The 20,134-nt window shown below is 37.9% G+C and overlaps 1 protein-coding gene across 1 annotated transcript; it reads right to left on the bottom strand.

Moving 5' to 3' along the window:
- Nucleotides 1-3,099: 3,099 nt before the first annotated feature.
- CD86 (CD86 molecule) lies at nucleotides 3,100-19,433 on the bottom strand. Its single transcript, XM_068698930.1, has 7 exons — nucleotides 19,290-19,433; nucleotides 16,978-17,129; nucleotides 14,907-14,956; nucleotides 13,173-13,514; nucleotides 8,727-9,038; nucleotides 6,275-6,406; nucleotides 3,100-5,544 (listed from the first exon to the last, which is right to left on the bottom strand). The coding sequence occupies exons 1-7, from the start codon at nucleotides 19,305-19,307 to the stop codon at nucleotides 5,525-5,527; spliced, it is 1,026 nt and encodes a 341-aa protein (XP_068555031.1). The 5' UTR covers nucleotides 19,308-19,433; the 3' UTR covers nucleotides 3,100-5,524.
- Nucleotides 19,434-20,134: the final 701 nt, after the last annotated feature.

Genomic DNA, 20,134 nt, shown 5'->3' with positions numbered 1-20,134 from the left:
GGAATACTGTGTACTGTTTACCCAAAGAGCCACTTGGAAGGAAGGATCTCTCCCATCTTTCTCATCCGTCTAGTCATTCCAGTATCAGGATGCTAGATTGATTCATCAAGTCCATTCTCTGTTTTCTCCTTCATCATCTGCATAGGTCAAATTCCATAAACTTCACTTAAAAAACTTGCTTTCTGGAGCCATAGTCACTTCTTTTCACTTCATTTCAATTTTTACTATTTTAATCTCTTTTTGAAATATTACTTATTGTTCTGGATACAGTATTACATTTAACAGTGCAAGTAAGCTCTCCTCTGTTTCAGTGTCACAGTCCATTTTCTATCTAGCACATCCCGCAGGGATTGCGTTAGCCCTCGCAGGTGTGAAACAGACTGTAGTTTGGGCAAACTGAAAGGCAAGTGAAAGTTAGTTTCACAGAATCAATAAACTTGGAAAAGACCAAGATCCAAGACCATCTGATCCAACCGTCCCCCTACTATTAATATTACTCACTAAACCATGTCTCTAAGTAGCACATCCAACCTTTCCTTAAACATCTCCAGGGATGGTGACTCCACCACCTCCCTGGGCAACCTGTTCCAATGCCTGACTGCTCTATCTGAGAAGAAATTTCTTCTGATCTCCAAACCGAACCTCCCCTGGTGCAACTGGGGGCCATTCCCTCTTGTCCTATTGCTCATTATCTGCGAGAATAGGCTGACCCCCACCTCACTACAACTTCCTTTCAGGTAGGTGTAGAGATCAATGAAGCTCAACAAAGGGAAATTCAGTCCTGCATTTTTGGAAGAGTAACCAGTATAGGCTCAGGCAGGCCAGCTGGAAAGCAGCTTTGCAGAAAAGGACAGGGATGTCCTTGTGGAAAGATTGAAGATGAGGCAGCAGTGCGCCCTCGTGGCAAAGGCCAAGAGTATCTGGGCTGCATCAGGAAAAAGTGTTGCCAGCAGGCTGAGAAAGGTGATCTTTCCCTTCTGTTCAGCACTGGTGAGGCTGAAGCTGGAGTACTGTGTATAATTGGAACTCACAAGTAGAAAAAATATTTACTGAAGCAGATCCACTAAAGGGTCACTACAATGAAAAGGACTGGAGTATCTTGTATGAGGAGCAGCTGAGAGAGCTGGGATTGTTCAGACTGGAGAAGAGAAAGCACAAGGAGAATCTTGTCAATGTGTAAATATATCTGAAGAGAGGGTGCAAAGAAGGAGAGCCAGGCTCTTATCAGGTGCCCAGTGACAGAACAAGAAGTAATGGACACAAACTGAAACACAGGAGGTTCTTACTGGACATCAGGAAACCTTTGTTTTTAGTGTGAAAGTGTCATAGGTCACCCAGAGAGGTTGTGGAATCTCTTTTCTTGGAAATAATTAAAAGTTATCTGGACACAGTCCTGGGCAGACTTCTCCAGGTGGTCCTGCTTGAACTAGGCAATCTCCCTAGGTCCACTGCAACCTCAGCTATTCTGTGATTCTGTGATTCTGACATTTAATCAGTGAACCTGAAGCAATCTATTGCAACCTTTAGCCTAATGATGGTATTTTTCTACCTTAGGACATTGGATTTTCTTGTCTTTTCTCACATTTTCAGTTCTGTAATGTTACACCTAAACATAAAGTTTTTTTAAATGAAGCTCTTCCGTGCTGTGGTATGTAATGAGTGTCTGCTCATTTGTTTGTTTGCCATGTTTGTGGAGTTACTAAATGACTTAACACATGCTTCCAAAAGGAAAAAAAAAAAAAGAAAAAAAAGGGAAAAAAAAAAAAAGAAATCTACAAAGCAGGTAAGGAAATCTGAGTGTATTGCTGTGGAAGACAAAAATGCAAATACCTCAGCTACACTTTTCTTGTGCCTTCCTACTGTGCTCACTACCCATGATGGTGCAGAGGATTAATGCATTTGAATCAATACAAATTAAGATTTTTCCTAAAGACTGTCTGCTTTTTAATACCCTTTAGGTACAGGAGGCAATTAGGGATCATTAATTCAAGAGCAAGAAAAGAAGAGGTAGGGATACTGAGAAGGTAATAAAAGGAATTTGGCAGCCTCAAATAGAGGGATGGCAAATTATTTCCTCCTTAGAGAAAAGGGGAAACAGACAAGTTCACTTATTATGAACAAAGAAACCTAACCCACTGTGTGACTTTTTTTTGTGTGTGTGTGTTTGTGTGTGTGTGTGTGTGTCTGGTTATATCTGTTGGTAGTGATAGTAGAGTGATAGTAGTCAATGAATTGTGGTCAAAAGCCCCTCTGAGGGGCTTTTAAGACATGTTGGAAAAGCTGTTGACATGTCTTCTTAAAAAAGACATATCTTTTTAAGACATCTTGGAAAAGCTGTTGAATTGCCATGTGCTAGGATTTTTATTTTTATTTTTATTTTTATTTTTATTTTTATTTTTATTTTTTGGTTAAGCAAATATGTTTGAGAAGGACTCTGAGACATAGCAAAACTTTCCAGATATCTTCCCCATAAGCTAGCTATTATTTTTTACTGTGGACAAACATGAAAGGCTGGTAATGGTTTTTTCTACCCTCCGTGTTTAAAGCTGACCAGCTCTGCAGCACTTCAGGACTGATGAGAGTTCTGAGGCTGTGAGTTCAAGAGTGTATAGGTACATGAGTGAGTCTAGTCATATGGAAGATGGGAGACCCACAGGGCTTGTTCGTAGCAGTAATGTGGGCTCTCTGTGTTGTTCAGACAAGACTCAGTGTTAATGAGGATTTGAGGGGAATCAGTTGAGTGGGAAGGGAAATTTTGGAAGAAAAAAAAAAAGCAAAACAAAACAACAAAAAATGAATTCCAGCATGAGTTAAAAAGATCAAGAGGGACAACAGAAGCCTACTGAGTATCTTCCTGAGTTTGTACACCTGACAGTTTAATGCATGCTTTGTTTAGGGAATCAAATGTTAACCAAGAGTTAGAGGAGATTGAGTGACACACTGGAGATGTATTTGACAACCTACCAAATAGAATCAAAAGGCCAAGTTTTCAGGCTGTAATTTTGTATCTTATCTTTGAAGAATATAGGTCAGCAAGTCAAGGATGTGTGCATACACAGAGTTGTGCATGTCCATGAATGAACATATGAAACATTTAGTTGTATCATTCTTGGTCATTGCAGCAATATTTTTTTATTCACTTGCTTCTGAGAGCAATTCTGGGAGCATTTCCTCCCCTATAACACAGGATATCATTATTCCCCAATACACTGCTTTAATGTCAGGAGATTAAAACACCGGCACACACACACACAAAATAATATATATATATATATATCACAAAAATAATACACATATGTATACTTTAATATAATTAAATAACTTTGCTAGCAAATATAAACTCTTACATAAAAATAAAACCTTTGACTTTTCATATAATTTGAATGATACTAATCTGAATGAAAGTATGTGATGTTAGTGTAAATAGCTTAGTAAACAGACTCCCAAATGGTTTTGCTAACTCAAAAAGACATGCAAATTCTCTTATCCACGTGAAAATGGAGGTAAAACCAGGTGGAATCTAGCAACTCTTAACATCATTTAACAGAAAAGAATATTTGTAATTGGCAGAAATGATAGAGAATTTATGTCCATAGAGTGTAACTCTAAGCTGAATTTTGTCTTGTGAATGTGATGTTCATGTCCTCGTTTATGTTGAAAATGTCAAGCTTACAAACACAATCAAGATCTCAGAAAATTTTATCTCAGTTCTACTGCATTCTTCCTGAAAGATGTCAGTGGTGTTAAAGAATATAAAGTGCAAAGATTGTTCAAAATTGCAGAACTAGCACATTTTAAATGAAACAGAGAACCTGTTCTGAAAGGTAAAACTATACCCTATAGTTGAGCACAGTATCATGTATGGATTGGTGCATCTTTACACTTTGAAACACAATTAAGAAAGGGAGAACATAGTCAACCAAACTGGAACACAACCTACTTATAAAACGTTTTCAGTATCTGCTTAGCTTAACTTTGTATATCTAAATTTATATTTAGATACATTTAGATAAATTTATATACAAATAAGTGATAACTCGAGCTTTAATTTCCTTACATCCATCAGAAAAACCTGCAGTACAGCATCTGGTCAGAATACACATGAACAAAGTGTAAGAGATACTAACCATCTGGGCATAATAAGCTCCAATGGCATTAAAGAAAAGTAATTAAAATAGCCATAAATTATATTCAAAACAAATCTTTCCTTCAGCTTATTTCTAGTTTCAAATATCCTATAGGAATTGCATGACTTTCTCAGAAGGTAGGGAAGTGTCCTGAAGTTCCTCTTTCCAGTGTGGAGTTTTACAAGAAAGTTACTAGTACAAAGCCACAATGGCTCTGCCCAAAGCATTTATGGCTCATGACTAATACACTGCCTCTGTTCATATTTCCAGTGAGGGTTATGGTTCACAGACTGTGGCCCAACTCTTTCTCAATTTTTGAGACATTTCCTTCTGTAATCCACCCTGTTCTGCTTTCTTCATTGACTTTCACTGACAAGATTTAATGATGTTACAGTGCATAATGAAGGGTACAGCAAAAAGGTCACAGGGATCAAACTCAACCATCCAACTGAAGAACTGCACAGGTTTAGGGAATTATTTGATTTTTAAACAGTTTCTCCTTATGCAGACACTCAGGATTTTTCCAAGTCAGCTCCTGCCCTTAAAAAAAGCTGCCACTTAGCTAGTAATAGTAGTGCTGCTAACTGCATAGCAAAGTTTTCTGTAGTCCTGTCAAGACTGTGAAGGAGTCCTAGCAAAAATAAAATGATTCTCTTTTGTCCTTATAACAGTTGGAGCAGCTCCTGCTGTGCTTCTCTGGATATCTGTTACTACTGACAAAGTGGGAAGATCTCTGCCCCTCAGATCTCACCATCCTCCTTACAGTCTGGTTGCTAAAGGCATTGTCTTTGCATCTCTCTGTGCTGAAAGAAAGGAAGAATCCTTCTTCTGTGGGATGTGGATGGCAAGGGGTTCATCTCTTCTTTCCAGTTTTCATGGGTTCATTAAATTCAGTTCTTCATTTCTGAGCAGTATCACAGAAGGCAAAAATACATTAGTCCATGTGGCAGTGAAACAAAACACTGGGTGCAGGACGCTCCAAGGTGGCATTACCTCTACTCTTCTGTTATCAGGAGTTCAGACAGAGTAAGCACACCAAGAGCCAGGAAAATTCTTGTGCTTTCCAATGAATTATGTGGAAGACTGAGGAGAGCACTGGCACTTGTTTGGCCTAAAAGCCCATTAAATTAGCAGTTTTCCCAAAGGGTGAAAGAAAGTCAAATAGGCAAGCAGAACATTGTACTTGCTACCATTCTGTAGCAAAAATAAAAGAGAACACTGAATAGTAGGTTTCAGTCATCAGACAAACATGTTGCATGTTGTTCTGCAGAGTACCTGGAGAGGATTCTTGTTCTGGCACAGCATCCGATACTATGGGACCTCGGGCCTCACTGTATGCAGAGATAGTTCCCAGTCAACACTCTGGCTGTTGGCCTCCATTTCAAGCTTGATAGCTTCTAGACTGGTAGACTGACACCTAAAATAAATGAACGTGTGATTTACAGAAACATGAGAAATAGGAGCTGAAAAAGTATTGATAACACATGTCCATTTATCTTAGGATTTGGAAGAATGAGGTTGGCCTCAGGATCTTTGTCTCTGTGAGGAATGAGGACTGTCTGTGAGGAATGAATTTCCTTCTTACTACAAAGGAAGGATAGACTTTGATGCCAGCATAAGGGCCCTTTCAGCACAGAATAAACCCTGGACTGCTGAGACTTAGTGTTGCAACAAAACAGATAAATTCAAAACAAAGATCACATTCTGTTCTGGTATATGATAATTTTTCCAGTCTAGTACTGGGCAGCCTGTGGTGGAGCAATGCCTTGGATCCTTCACCTCAATGATGACAGTGATACTTGCATTTGACAGAAGCCTCATCTCATCCTTCCTCCAGCTCCACTTTTCTTATAAATGTTGATGGACAATAAAGATTTATAAAGTGCCAAATCTAACAATAAGCCATTAAAAAGATGAAAGTGCAGGAAAAAATGGTATGTTTGTGCCATGACAATCTCACACAGCACAAAGAAGAGGGACAAATGGTTGCAGGAGGAGATAAGAGAAAAATGTTTGGATATGCTGGATAGACTAAATTGTTGCAGGAACTAAATTGTCCAAGGAAGTTTAATTTAAGTCCAGCATAAAAGCCAATTTTCTGTCAGCAGCTATATATAGGTAAAGCTGAATGAGAAGTAATTACTTACTCTGGCTGGTAGATGAGATATTTCTGTTCTTCAATATCACAAAACCCAGAAGAAGTGTGATCAGTATAATTACAGCTATAAGTGGGCCAAAGAAATTTACCTTCCCTTGTTCCGTTTCTTCTCTCTGTATCTCTGAATAAGAAAACAGAGGACATGCACACAACAAAGATTTAACTTGGTGACAATTGGCTTAACCAATCTAACTCAAAAATAATATATGAATTAAAAGTTTAGGGAAAGGCCCTCAGTATCCTTTACTTTTACAGTACTTTAATAATGTTAAATAATCACTATCTATATGGTTTATTTCCATTTCCAATAACCAGCAAGTCCACCAAGGCTAAATGACATCAACAACAGTAAGGCAAAGTATTATTTCTGAAGTTTGGGTAACATGAGAAATCATCAGCTTGATTAATACAAGGGCCTATGAGGCCACTGCTGTGCTACTGCAGCTCTGTGCTACTGTGCGAATTTCAAGAACCTGGGATTTCTCACTATTTGGTATCTGTTGGAACTGATGATTGAAGCCTAATGAAAAGCCATAAGGGATGTGAAAGAAGCAAGGAGTTCAAGGGAGTTTCCCTCTATTTCTGATTATTGTCCTTTTGAGGTCTTGGTTGCTAGGGATAGCAACAAATACAGCGTCAGTTGTCATCAAATAAAGTTGTTTTTTATCTAGAATTTCTGGTTTCTTACCCACCATCACTATTTATCAAGTGGCTTACTTTCGTAAAGCAAGGGAGGAGAGAACTGAACAGGGAAGAGGGGGATGCAAAATTATGGCTAATACTATTGATGGTATTACTCTTGAGCAACACGTAGGCTATGCAAACCTCAGAAGATTTCTGAATTGTATTTTAATGTTAATTACACTAAAATTACGTATACATTTATATTATTTTACAATTACAATACAATATGTTGCATTATATATATATTTTACAATTACAATACAATTTTACATTACAATATTTACATTACTTTAATGTAAGGACTTCAGAAGCAGTTTACTATATATAGCACTGATGACTTAACCCTTTAGCTAAAGATAAATGAAGAAAATTGCTCTGTGGAACTTCTTTAGGAACGAGTTGCAATCCTCTTTTACATCTGCAGTAAGTGTTAAGTAGGGAAGCCTGTACTTCCCTAGCAGGCTTTCTTGCAATGCTACCAGCATCTCTGGGCTCCATGTTCCTGTGAGTTGAAGCACAGCTTCAACACTAAAGGAGATGTGCAAGGCGAATGACCAAAGTGGGAAACATCTTTATTTTTATGTGTTTGTGCTATAGCTTATGAATAAAAAATAATAAATAAATAAAATAAATAAATAAAAATAAAAGATGTTGGATGTTTTCCTATCCCAAGCAATAAATAAAATACATTTTTAGTTGAAAGAAAGGTTCATTCATATGGAACCCTGACCCATGAGGGCTCACTGTGGCATACAGTATTCAGCTAGAAAAGTGAAAGTAGCAAACTGTGTGGCAGACAAAGAATACCTAAACACAACTGACACTGTAGTCATTAATAAATCAGGGAATATTTAGAATGGCACAGAACATACATATCTTACAAGAGGTGTCTGGAAAACAAACAAACAAACAAACCAAAAAAAAAAACACACCACAATCCCAGAGAAAAGAATCCCTAAGTGGTCATTTTGGAATACACACTCTATATGCCAAATATTATGAAAACCACCAGGAATGCTTCTGAGACTGGTCAAAGTTTCATGGTCTTTACATTTAAGCTCAGTGCAGTCTGTTTGGCTGTCTGTGAACTAAATTTGGTCCAAGGGTCTTTTCTGTTCAACCTTCAGCCTTTCTATCAAGAGAGGTTAGGAATAGCAGCTCAAGCACTTCAACATCAGAAAAACAAAACAAAACGTATTTACTGTGAGAGCGGTCAAACATTGGAACAGATTACTGAGAGAGGTTGTGGAGTCTCCATGATTGGAGATACTTAAAACCAACTGGATGAGGCCCTGAGCTACCTATTGACCCTGTTTTGTGTGGGGTGATCTCCAGGTGCTTCTTCAAACCTCATCAGTTCTCTGATTCTGTGATGCAGCAACCTCTATCTTAATAGTGAAATGTCACCTCCAGAGACTGGTTGAAGCCTAATACTGGCATCCAGGTTGCTTTGTTGCTGCAGCAGCATTTAGGGAAGGGATGAACATCCTCTGTTCTAAACAGTGTATCAGTCGTCTTCCTTTCCTGTGCCAACTCCTTGCTCTAATAAGGCTTCCTATGGTAAGATAAGGAGAAGGAATTTGGTGGCCTTGGCTATCAGTGAACAGGATGGAGAACATACAACCCTTGTAACTAGACCATACTGCTGCTTAGAGTTTATTCTCTGCCTTGACTATGCTGCCATCTGTGATCATTTCTACTACAGTGTTCCCATCTCCTACCCATGCAAAAATCTGAACTGGCAAATGAAAACTCACCGATCACTAGTGGCGCTGAGACAAGGCTCCCCAGCTCCTCTCTAAGGTGAAGTAAGCAGCTAATATTAGTGAGGACGTTTGTAGGAACTGTGATATTCAGCTTGCTGGTAACATTGTACAGCTTTGTTACAGCATCCTGTGAGATATCCATATGATGTATATGCCTATTTGTTGTGTTTTCATATGAAATTAGCCAAATCATCTGTCTGGGTTCTGGATAACCTCCGCTGGAAGAACAGGAAAGATTCAAGTTTTCTTTGGGCTTTAGTTCCCCAGTGGGTAGCTGTGTTATCTCAGGTTGACTATAGTTGGCTGAAACAGAGCAAAGAAAAAGCATCATGAGTTGGACACACCACATCTTGTGACAGTTCCTGTCAATTATTTGAGATTTTCAGGCATAATCAAATCTAAACAATCTTCCCAGAAAAGCAATATGGGTCCTAAGAAGGGTTTGTTATATTTTTGTTGCATACACTGACTTGCTTCTCCTTCACCTTGGGACTTTTCAATGGCATAGGTCAGATCAGCCAGAGAGTGGGCCTCCATCTCTCCCATCTTCTTTGGACCAATTGACACTTTAGAATAATCAAAGCTGGACAACTTGCAGGCCTGCTTAAGCACAAAATTGGAATGAGATACAGTAGTACCTACCCTCAACTTCTTAATTAATTATGAGTTGAAATACAAACCTCTAATTTTGAAATGTGTGCAAATAAATTATCTGAGGGATTTCAGATGAGGTAAGTTGAAGGTCCAGTGTTGTCATGGGTAGACACATCCTTGGTGTCTGTCAATATTACGAGTGATTGTTTTGCAGCTCAAAGAAATTCACTCATCTTAACTTGAAACGTAGGCCTCCCTTAGCTCAGCTTAAAATGTAGAAGTGACTACAGTACAGGTTTCTTTACTCTGTGACACTGCATACTCTTCCCAATCAATGAAAAACAAGCCTGTTGCTTTAAAAAGCCAAGTTTCCAAGTCAAGAAATAACTGGTAAAAAAGGACTGTGTAAACATAATACATGAAGGATAAGCAGGATCTTTTAATGAAAACAAAAAAGTAACAGGCTCAGGACTTCATTGAAAACACTTAAGTATTTCAGAGTCAAAGTATTTTTGTGCTAAAGACAACATGGAGAAATATTGGAGATGGGCAAAATATTCTTAGAAAAATATGAGCCTAAGGGGTCTGACTCTTCTATATACATACTCAAAGTGTTGGATCCATGCTGTAATCCTTGCCCCAGTGAATCCTTAATGTAAATGGAGGAAGAAATATGATTACAGAATGTTAGGGATTGGAAGGGACCTTGAAAGATCATCAAGTCCAATCCCCCTGCTGGAGCAGGAACAACTAGATCAGGTCACACTGGAGTGCATCCAGGCAGGTTTTGAATGTCTCTAGACGTTCAAAAGGAGACTCCACAACCCTCTGGGCAGCCTGTTCCAGTGTTCTGTCACCCTCACCGTGAAAAAGTTTTGTCTCATATTTAAGCGGAACCTTCTCTATTCCAGCTTACACCCATTCTGTCCTCCTGATGCTCACCCTTTACATATTTACAAACATAAATAAGGTCACCCCTCATTCTCCTCTTCTCCAAGCTAAAATCATGTTGCTTTTGTTTGTTCTATGCCAGTACATAGGGAAACAGATTTATTCTAGTCAATTGAATGCCTGGAAGAGTCCAGAAGGAAAAACAAAACAAACAAACAAACAAACAAACAAAAAAACATATTGTTTGCACCCTAAAATGTAGTTAAGTTGTCCCTTGGGAGGGTTCAAGCCTCCTTTTTCTCCTCAAGGTCTGACTTGCTTATCTGACTGCTCACTTGAGCTCCTGGTCTGGAGTATTTATTCTTAGTATTTTATGGGGAGGGCAGAAAGGTAATCCATGGCTGTGAAACTTGCCATATCATCTAAGTGATTTAAGAGTTTCAATCTTACTGACAGTAAGCAACTGGAAGTAGGGGAATATACCCTTATCAAAGTACTTTCATTTTCATGGCTTCTGGAAGGGAAGCTTAATTTACTGAAAAGTGATGATGCTTGCATGCAGAGTGTGCACTACTTATATGTGAGTTTTGTATCTGCATTGCTAACAGAAAAGCATATTTCAGGACAATATTTGTAATTAAAGATAAAATCTTCCAAGTAGGCTACCTCAAGACACAGCAGATCCATCAGGCCTTTATTATTTTTCCCAATGGCTTAATCACCCTACCTGGTTTTGTTTTTGCATCCTAAAGTGACAATGCAGCTTACTCACTTGCTTCCCAGCCACTGACTTTTTTTATATCTTCAATGAATTATTTAGCCTTTTAAAATATATATTATTTTATGTATATTTTGGGTTCCCATACTCAGAACACAAGACTCTTTAAAGTCTTCTTTGTTAAAAAGTAATTGATTAATCTTTCAACATCTCTACTTGGACTGTATTTTTTCCCAGCCCTCAGATAATTCTAGTAGAGCTTTTGTTCATGCTTTTAAACTTTACAGTGTTCCTTCTATAAAATGAGGACACAAACTCTAGTCTGTATTCTGGCATTGGATCTACCATCAAGAATTTGAAGAGAGCCTATTTTTAAATAGCTTTCCTAGTCTTCTTCCCTTGTTGATCAATCCAGAGTAAGCACTACATACATGTAGCAGAAAGATCAGAATTTCCAGTTAAACAGCTTGTCCACAAAATCCCTACCTTGTCTGTTTTAAGAGTCAAAGTTTTCCATTATGAAACCCACCTTTTCTGGAGAATGATCTGTGTTCATTGTTCTTATACAAATAATCTTGGCTTTATAAAATTCATATAATATACATACCTTTACCTATGTATTGTCCTGATGTAATATATATAAACTAGATGCATAAACTACATTAGAAGGTGCTTGGGTATTTTGGAATAGGTTTGGTCATCAAGTGGTCTAGATAGTTTTCTGTGACTGTCCTTTCATTCCTGTATAGCAGTCAAACTTCCTTATGTCCATTTTAAGAGTGAAATTCCATAATACAAAAAGTGTGAAATTCCATAATACAAAAAAGTTCTCTATGCGTGCTGTAAGTTTCTAGTTAAGAAAGAGTAGATAAGCACAGGCACATTTCAACATTTGATTTTTTTTTTTTTTTATTTTATTTTAGTATTTTTTATTCTCATGGAATTCCATATTGTTCCTTCGTTTGGGACCTTTTTGAACAGAAAGTAATTTGAAAGAAACACAGCAGCAAATAGTGTAAAACAACCTTCCTAAATTAAAGGTTTGGAAAAGTTTTAATGCTTATTTATAAGACTTCTGGAACATGTTGAATTAATTGAATGGTTGATACTAAGCAGCTCTTAAATTAGAGATCTTGATACTGAGTGCCAATTATGAGGTCTGAAAGTTTGCTGAAAATACTTGTCATGGAAATAAATTCTGGGAGAACCAGAATTAATCTAGACTTTCTATCTGTTTGTGGGCTGAGGAAACATCTGCTGGTAGCACGATACTAAATAGGCTCAGAAGTCTTGGTACACTGTTTCTGGCTGCTGTTACACATGGCCTGTTCTCTTTTGAAGCAGTATCCTGAGGTCTGAGAACACCAGTGGAAGTTAGAAGCTCTTATTACTAATAACTACCACTATCCTAACAGTAGAGAAAACACAGCCACATGAACAAAGGTTGCCAGGAGAGCAATTTAAAATAGAAAAACATTATGAAAATATATTAGGAATTACTAAAATATTATACATATTAGGACAATATTGCTTCCTCACTGAACCCCATCCCTCTAAAGATTTTCTGTCCTTTAACATGAAAGAAATCAAGTTAAGTCTCATCAATGCCTGCATTTTTTCTTCAGAGATATTTTCACTCCTCCCTTAACTGAGCATATGATTTTCTACTCCTCCACATATGAGCTGCTCTTTTCTTAATTTTCCCTACAATTTATATCTTCATAAAATAGCTGGGTGTTTGCAGAGATCTTTTTGTTTCAATTGTGATCTATCTCCAACAATGCTAATACTATGTTTTAGTAGTAAATGCTAATACTATTGCTTTTAATAGAAGACAGTGCATCAGGTGTAAATAAAACATGTATTTTCTGGGGTCCTAAAAGCCATAAAACTTGTAGGAAGCAACAGAAAGAAGGCAGAATGGTTTTCACTATAAAATGTGATAGGGTGGGGGTCAGGAATGTTCAATGTTGAACAAATTATTTCTTTATTTTCTACTTCTTCTGATTGCTTTCACCATAGTACTACTAATACAGAGCTAGCTAATTCAGAGATGAGGATTTTCTATTGAGAATGATATTTAGAAATTCTGCTCCAGTGCAGGTACATCTCCAGTGGCCTGGGGACACAACCACAAGTTTCTGGACTAAACAAAGTGACAGAGAATCAACCAACCAATCAACCATCGAACCACCGCCAACAAAAACAGATGTCAATTAGCAGAGATTACTTACCAATGATGCTCAGTGAACACTCAGATTTGTGTATGACCTTTGGTGATTCTTTGTCTCTGTGCTGTATAATACAGGTATATTGTCCCTCATCCACAATCCCTGCATTTAACAACTGCAAGGTCCATTTGTTCATATCCATCTTGGTGCGATTTATGTATTTAGGACTAAGGTTGTCGTGTTTTTCCTGGCCATAGTATACTTCATGAACCACTTCAGCAATGCCTTTTTGCCAAAAAACTCTTAAATCCTTTATGTCAGTTTTCTGAGAGTTTGTAAAATAGCAAGACAGGTATGCAGTGTGATTGAAAAATGACTTCACCTGATGCCCACTGGCAGTAATACCTTAAAAAAGAAAGATAAGAAATTAAGATTTTCATCAGCTGAAAAAGAACACCAAGTATTTGAAGTCACAGAGGCAACACAACGACAATAGCAACAAAACCACCAGCATTTATACACAAATTCTCCCACTAGGTGTGGGAGGATACTTACTTCTTCAAACTGACACACTTAGTCCTGTGGAGTTCAGGTCACAAAACTGTTACTTATATTCTTATATTACTATATATATATTATTTATATACTGTATTACTTATATACTATATTATTTTATATTATTATACTATGTTATCCTACATTATTATACTATATTATTCTATATTACTTATATATTTGTATTACTGTTACTTCCTATATTTCACTTTCCAAGGAAGGCCTACCATACAGAGGTTGCCAGCAGGCAAGAGGTCAAGGGTTCTTGCATGTGTATGTAGTGAGATTTTGCCACAAAGGAGATAGTTGCATAATTTCTTTTCTGAAAGTTAAGTTCGTTCTCTTCATAGAACAACACAGCATTACAGTTTTGAAGAAGATGTAAAGTGCACACTGTGTGGTAAATATCGGTGTCTGAGGATAATATGACCAGAAAGTCAGAAACAGGTAAACACTTTCTGTCTCACTGAAGAATTAATCTAGAGTTTAATGACAAATTATATGTCAGATTTAACTGTTCTGTAATTAATGTAGAATATAATGGCAAATTAAATGTCAGATTTAACAGTTCTGTTGCTGATCTTGTTAACAGAAATAGTCAATATACACAATTACATGTATGTCTTCATGCAACAAAAGTATATACTGTTATTACACAGGGGATGATTTTTCTCCCACTTTCACCACAGCATGTATCCATTGTTATAATGGATGTTGATGGGCTAGGAGAACAGTCTTTTCTTGCAATTGAAAATGCAGTCCTCTGTCCAAGAAGGTGCAAATACCTCTGCTGTGTTAAAAAGGAGGAGTATATTCACAGTCTCTCTCCTAAAGCAAAGTTTTCACTGCCTTTCTGGAACACCAAACTGCAGAGTGATCTCTGCAGCTGCCAAAAACTCCAGTTGTTCCTTATCAAACTGTCCATTATCAGTTTAATACTGCTGTCCTCTATGGTATACAGAGGTGATATACACACATTTTTAAAGATTGATTTAAACTGAAAATTTAAGAGCAACATAAAGTATATGTAATGTAAAGATATAAACCTGGAGAAAATACTTACTAGATATTTAATAGAGTCTCTGCACATAATTTAAATATATGTCACATAGGTTCTGTGACTTTGATTGTACAACTGCAATGTTTAATTACTACTAGGGAATGGGTTTCTGAGTAGATGAAAATGTATAGCAGGACACAAGTAATCAAAACAGGTTTTACAATTTAAAATGTTCCTCTTACCTGGGAGAAGTATTATTACATGAAGAAAGAATATGCAGACCTCCATGGTACTGTAAGAAGGAAGAATTAAGCAAGTATTTTAGAATTTGAAAACACTCCAGTACCTTCTCAAGTACTCCCAATGAAACGGTAAAACAGGAAGTTTTCAGAGTGATTTTTGAGAAAGTTAATCTTATATTTTCCCCCTGACTGGTGGAAGTATTTCTGTATTCTTCATAGCATTTAGCAACAAGAATCATCCTATGACAGGCCTCTGGTTTACAAAGAAGGTGATGAGGTTCAAGATTACTGCAGATAGGGTATGCTATGGGAGGAACGCAGAGCCACTGATCTGCAAAGGGCAGGATGAATACCTAGAATGTCTGGCACAGAGGAAAGAGGAATGGGGAGCGTGCTTGCCCTTGGCTGTGTGGGGAAGAAGATGGGGTAACTGAAAGTAGAAGGGGAAGAAAGTGACACAGAAGGAGGAGGTGGGGGAGACTTTATGATGATGTCAGCTACCAGAAGCGATGAAATGTGTGACCTTTAGTTTTGCAACAGGAACGTATCCCTCACTACGGTAAAAGACAACTGAGAGTAATCCTACATAGTTTAAATAGTTGAGACTATATATCACACAGTTACCTAAAGAAAAACTAATATCTTTTTAGAAATAAACAAACAAAAACAACAACAAAAAAAACTATGAATCCTCTTATAAGCAAAACACTTCTATGACTGCTTGGGTTCACATGATGTAGGGGCCTTTAATCCTGTTTAAAAGCCTGGGCCCTTTTATCATGTCTTTCTCATTTATTGGTGAAATAGCAGCTCCTTCATCCGACTCACTTGTGGCTGCTGGTTAGCAGCACATTTGTCTATCTCCTGTGCTACTTCCATGTATTTGGGAGAAGTCTCCACACCAACCCATTCAAAACATCTATCACTCTCCTGAATGATGCAGAGAATCCTCTTTTGGTGGAGCAGATGTAAAACTCTTCAGCTTTTACAATACTTAAAAACAGTGAGATTGATGTCTGGTGTCCTGACTGGTAGCATAGCTTTCTGATGGTTTCCATTTTTTTTGTCAAGTTTTATATTAAGCTTGTACACTTCGGTCTTTACCTTTACCCAGATCTCTGGGAGCGCAGGTCTCTTTTTCTGTTTAACACAGAATTTCTCTCAGTCAGCTGTCTTTTTTTTTTTTTTTTTTTTTTTTTTTTTTTTTTTTTGCATGTACCATATAACACACAACTAGTAATTACTTATTTCTAGATTCAGACCGTCTTTTCTTAGGAAAGAGGAGAATGAATCCTAAGTGTGTCAGAGGGTATAAAAAATTTTCTTTGTGATCAGTGAGACTCATTGATTTCTTCCTCGGAAAAGGAAAGGGGGCTCATCCAGAATTCATTGCTGTAAACAGAGATCATTCTCTTTCTGCTCCAGACTACAAGAGCACAAACCAACCTGCTATGTGGTGGCAACTTTTACTGAGCAATTTTCCTCCTAGGTAGGGTCCCACCAAATTAAACTACACAACTGATTGCCTAAATTGCCTGATTGCCTTTGGACTATGCTCTTAGTCATATGGACTGAATTTTTGGGTAGACCTGTGTGGAGCCAGGAGCTGGACTCAGTGATCCTTGTGAGTCCCTTCCAACTCAGGTTATTCTATGTTTCTATGATTCTAAATAAAATTGCCTGTGCCAAGTCATAGAAACCTACAGAAAGTCCCTCTCAGCAGGCATATTTCTCTCCTGTGAACAAGAATTTTTGCTTTCAGTCAAATAATAATAAACAAACAAACAAACAACAACACCAAAAATGTGATAGTCCTATAGCCCTGTTTTTTCTTTGATCCAAGGCAGGTTTATAAGAGTAGGACTTAAAATAATTTGGTGACTGGAAACATAAATGGAAGAGACAGAGTATACTGCTATAACAAGACATGTGTTGCAATGACTGTCTCAGAGCAGCAAAAACCAAAACCAGAAGTGAAAATAAGAGAGAGAAATAAAACCCACGGGAAATAAACAAAACAAAACCCACCATCACCACCAACAAAAAACACACAACAGATAACACTCCTTGCCTTTCTTTATGGGTTAGAATTGGAGCTGAGGACAGAAGTCTCAAAGGTCCCTCAGGCTGTCCTGGATGCTGTCTTCCAGGTGGTGTGTAGCTGGGGGTGGCTGCACGATGAAGGATTCTGGGAGTCTGTAGAGGGACATACCTCCACATACCCTGGCAAGAGAGGTAACTGTGTGTGACAAACTGCTTCTCTTATGTGAGCTGATTTAGAGGTAGTTGCTGAATCATGAAGTGGGACAGAAAAACTTCAGTGCTGTGAACGGCTTCTCTTCCTTTTTTTACAGGATGCCTTTAACCACCTGATGCAACTCCTTGGAGGCAGTCTCCAGAAGACTGTGGGGAGGAAGAGGAATTAAAGAGTCTCTGTGTTGGCTACTTATATGATTTCTTAGGCATTTTCAAGGACACTTTCAATACAAATTATGTGCTCGATTCTCTTTTACAACTTCAGGCCATTGAAAGAATGGCAATGTCCCAGAATTGTTAAGGAGTCAAAAGGGACCAGGTAAGAGGGGAAAGATAGATTCTACTTCATGGCATGGCCTGCTACTGGCTAATGGTGGAGAAGGAACTGCCCCACTTTGTGGTCATGGTCCAGTGCATGAGCACTCCGCTTCAGAGTGTTGTGCCTCTGTGTCTGTGGCACTTTTTCAGGATGCTAGTAATAATTGATGAGTTAGGAGTGCTTTGAAGACCCAGGGCTTAAAAAATCATCTCTGACATTCAGAAGTATGTGAAGTTGGTCCTCAGGGAGGTAAACATTTTTCCTTGCTAAAGAAGTGCTACAGAAAAGGCACTATGTAGCAAGTGTTTTTCTTGCCTTTTGAAGCTCTGTCAGCCATTCCCAGAGATGCCCTCGTGACTCAGGATTACAAACTATTTGTGGATGTCAGAGATGAAAAATGGAGAAGTATTTTAATTGAAATTATGTCAGTATGCACCAGTAGTTACCTTCAGCTCTTTATTTACCGAAAGGAGAAGAAAACATGAGTACATGTACTCATATGTGTTGTTGCCCTATTCATGACTGCTTTTATTTTGGCTAAAGCAGTTTGAGAGGAGTCATGAGGAAGCTCCCATTTGGCTGAATACAAAGTTCCTCCTCCCTGAAGAACTCTAAGATAGAGGTTTGAGAAAAAGAGGTGACTTTGCTCATTTTACTTTTGAGGGTAACTGTGAGAAAGCCCTCTGGGACTTGCTTTGAAATTGGCTTGTGCTTTCTGTTTCTTCTCCCTCTAAATTCAGTGTGTAATATATGCAAATTGAAGCATCACAGACAATAGTAGTTCCCCCTCCTTCCCCCCCCCCCCCCCCTTTTTTTTGCCTGAATTTTCATTTGCTCTCTTTTTTCCCATTTTCACTTTTGGATGTAGTCATTGTCTTTTGAAAGATACTGTCAAATCTGTGGTCTTTGACTCAAACTCCTTCAGTTCCTTTCAAAATTTACTTTTAAAGAGTATCTAAGAACATGCAGTTAATTTATTTTATTACATCAGGTACATATCTTCCATGGGAAGACTCTCCTCTCCCTTATTTCACCTTATTTTGATCTCAAAACAAAACTGTCCACTAAACCAGTAACCTACTGTTTTGACTTTTCTTGAGTAGGGATTTTTTTTTTTTTTTTAAATTTCCATGCTGTACAACACTGAGTAGCTCCATGAGTAGTGTTGTGAGCCTCCTGAAGACATCTGTAACTAAGACTTTTCATCACTGACATGAAAGCTATGCTAGAGAGTTCTAAATAAAATTGTGCTCAAATACATTATCAGCCTTCTCCTTCGTTGGAAATACAGGATGATTTGAGCAAGTGTTATCAAAGGGATGGAAAAACTTAAGGAAATTCCTTTAACATAGCAAAGTCTGAGAATGGTAGTATTCCTTCCACCCAAATACTCAGACATGCAGTATAAATATCTGGAATGGACATTTTTAAAAACATAATATTGCTCAGACAACTTACGTTTCCTATGTGTTTCTCCATAAAGTGTCACTGTTGTAATCAATTGCTATTTTTTTCCTATTGCTCATTCTATTTTAGAAAATTATTTTACACTAAGTTAAATTTGTAAATACTGGATTTGTTTAATTACGTTGTTGTTACATTCTAAAAAATCTGTCTCCACAGTTCTCAATTTATGAATGCATTTTTTTTTCCTTCTCACTATCCCCTCTTTAAGTAACATTCTTTCATTATTACCATATTCAGAGAACTATGACTTTCTCTATGATTCTGGGATTACTTTGTTCTAACACCCACAATCTGGTCTTTTAATAGCAATGAAACAACACAAATTATTATTTAAATAATACCTTTGGTCCAAAGATCATGGAGTATTCCACTGCCTCTGCAAACAGAATTCTTCATCCACAACTAAAAGAAAAGTATCTCTGAAGGAGAGCACAGAGTCTGCCTAACAATGCTCAGTCCCAGAGCACGAATCACAGGACACGAACAAGTACTCCACGTAACTGAAACTGTGGGGGGAATTTGAAGGGGAAGAACATCATCAGCCAGAATAAGACAGTTGTTGGAATTAGCTGTGGTATTTGCTCTGAGTTCCACCTACAGGTCAGGCTGACATGTTTTTCCACACTCTAGGCTATATCTGGCTGCAGAATTGACAAATTTGTTGAACCACCTCTCCTGCATCACAGGTAACCACATATGATGACATCTGTCCTCCTTTCCCAGCCTCTGCCCTTGCTTTGACGTTAGTCATGCAAACTTCTCAGCTGGGAAGTAGCAAGTGGCTGATTCTCTTCTCCATAGTTCATACTAACCCGATTGACTTTGCAAGGAAACAGAAGGAACGCGCCCCTGTTCCCACACAGGTCACAACTTAGAGATGGCAACTGGTTAACAGATTAGTCAGCTGCTGGAGTTTCCTCAAGAGTCAGAAGAGGAAATTCAGATGCTCACTCACAGGCCATCCCTCTTCTAAGACTTCTACAAGGGATGCTTTGCCTGGAAATGGTAAGTTAATGGGTTGGTGTTAAGGCTAAAGCTCTCAGCTCAAGTCAGGGCTACACAGGGTGTCACAGACACAAGCTCAAATAACAGTTTTCTTTTATTAGAAATTCTGTTATTCTGTTATTTTGTTAAAATAACAGAATTTTGTTAAACATAATAACTAATAATTTAATAATTAATTTTG

This window comes from Anas acuta, chromosome 1 (assembly GCF_963932015.1).
Source record: "Anas acuta chromosome 1, bAnaAcu1.1, whole genome shotgun sequence".
NCBI lineage: Eukaryota > Metazoa > Chordata > Aves > Anseriformes > Anatidae > Anas > Anas acuta.
The sequence above is the reverse complement of the archived record's forward strand: the minus strand, read 5'-3'. Positions and strand labels throughout refer to the sequence as shown.

What these genes read in the sequence shown, in the direction of transcription:
- CD86 (XM_068698930.1), bottom strand. An exon ending in TGTAATAATACTTCTCCCAG is followed by an intron (nt 13,515 to 14,906) that starts GTAAGAGGAACA and finishes TTCTTTTTTAAG; the next exon opens with GTATTACTGCCAGTGGGCAT. An exon ending in CTCAGCGCCACTAGTGATCG is followed by an intron (nt 6,407 to 8,726) that starts GTGAGTTTTCAT and finishes TTTCTTATTCAG; the next exon opens with AGATACAGAGAGAAGAAACG.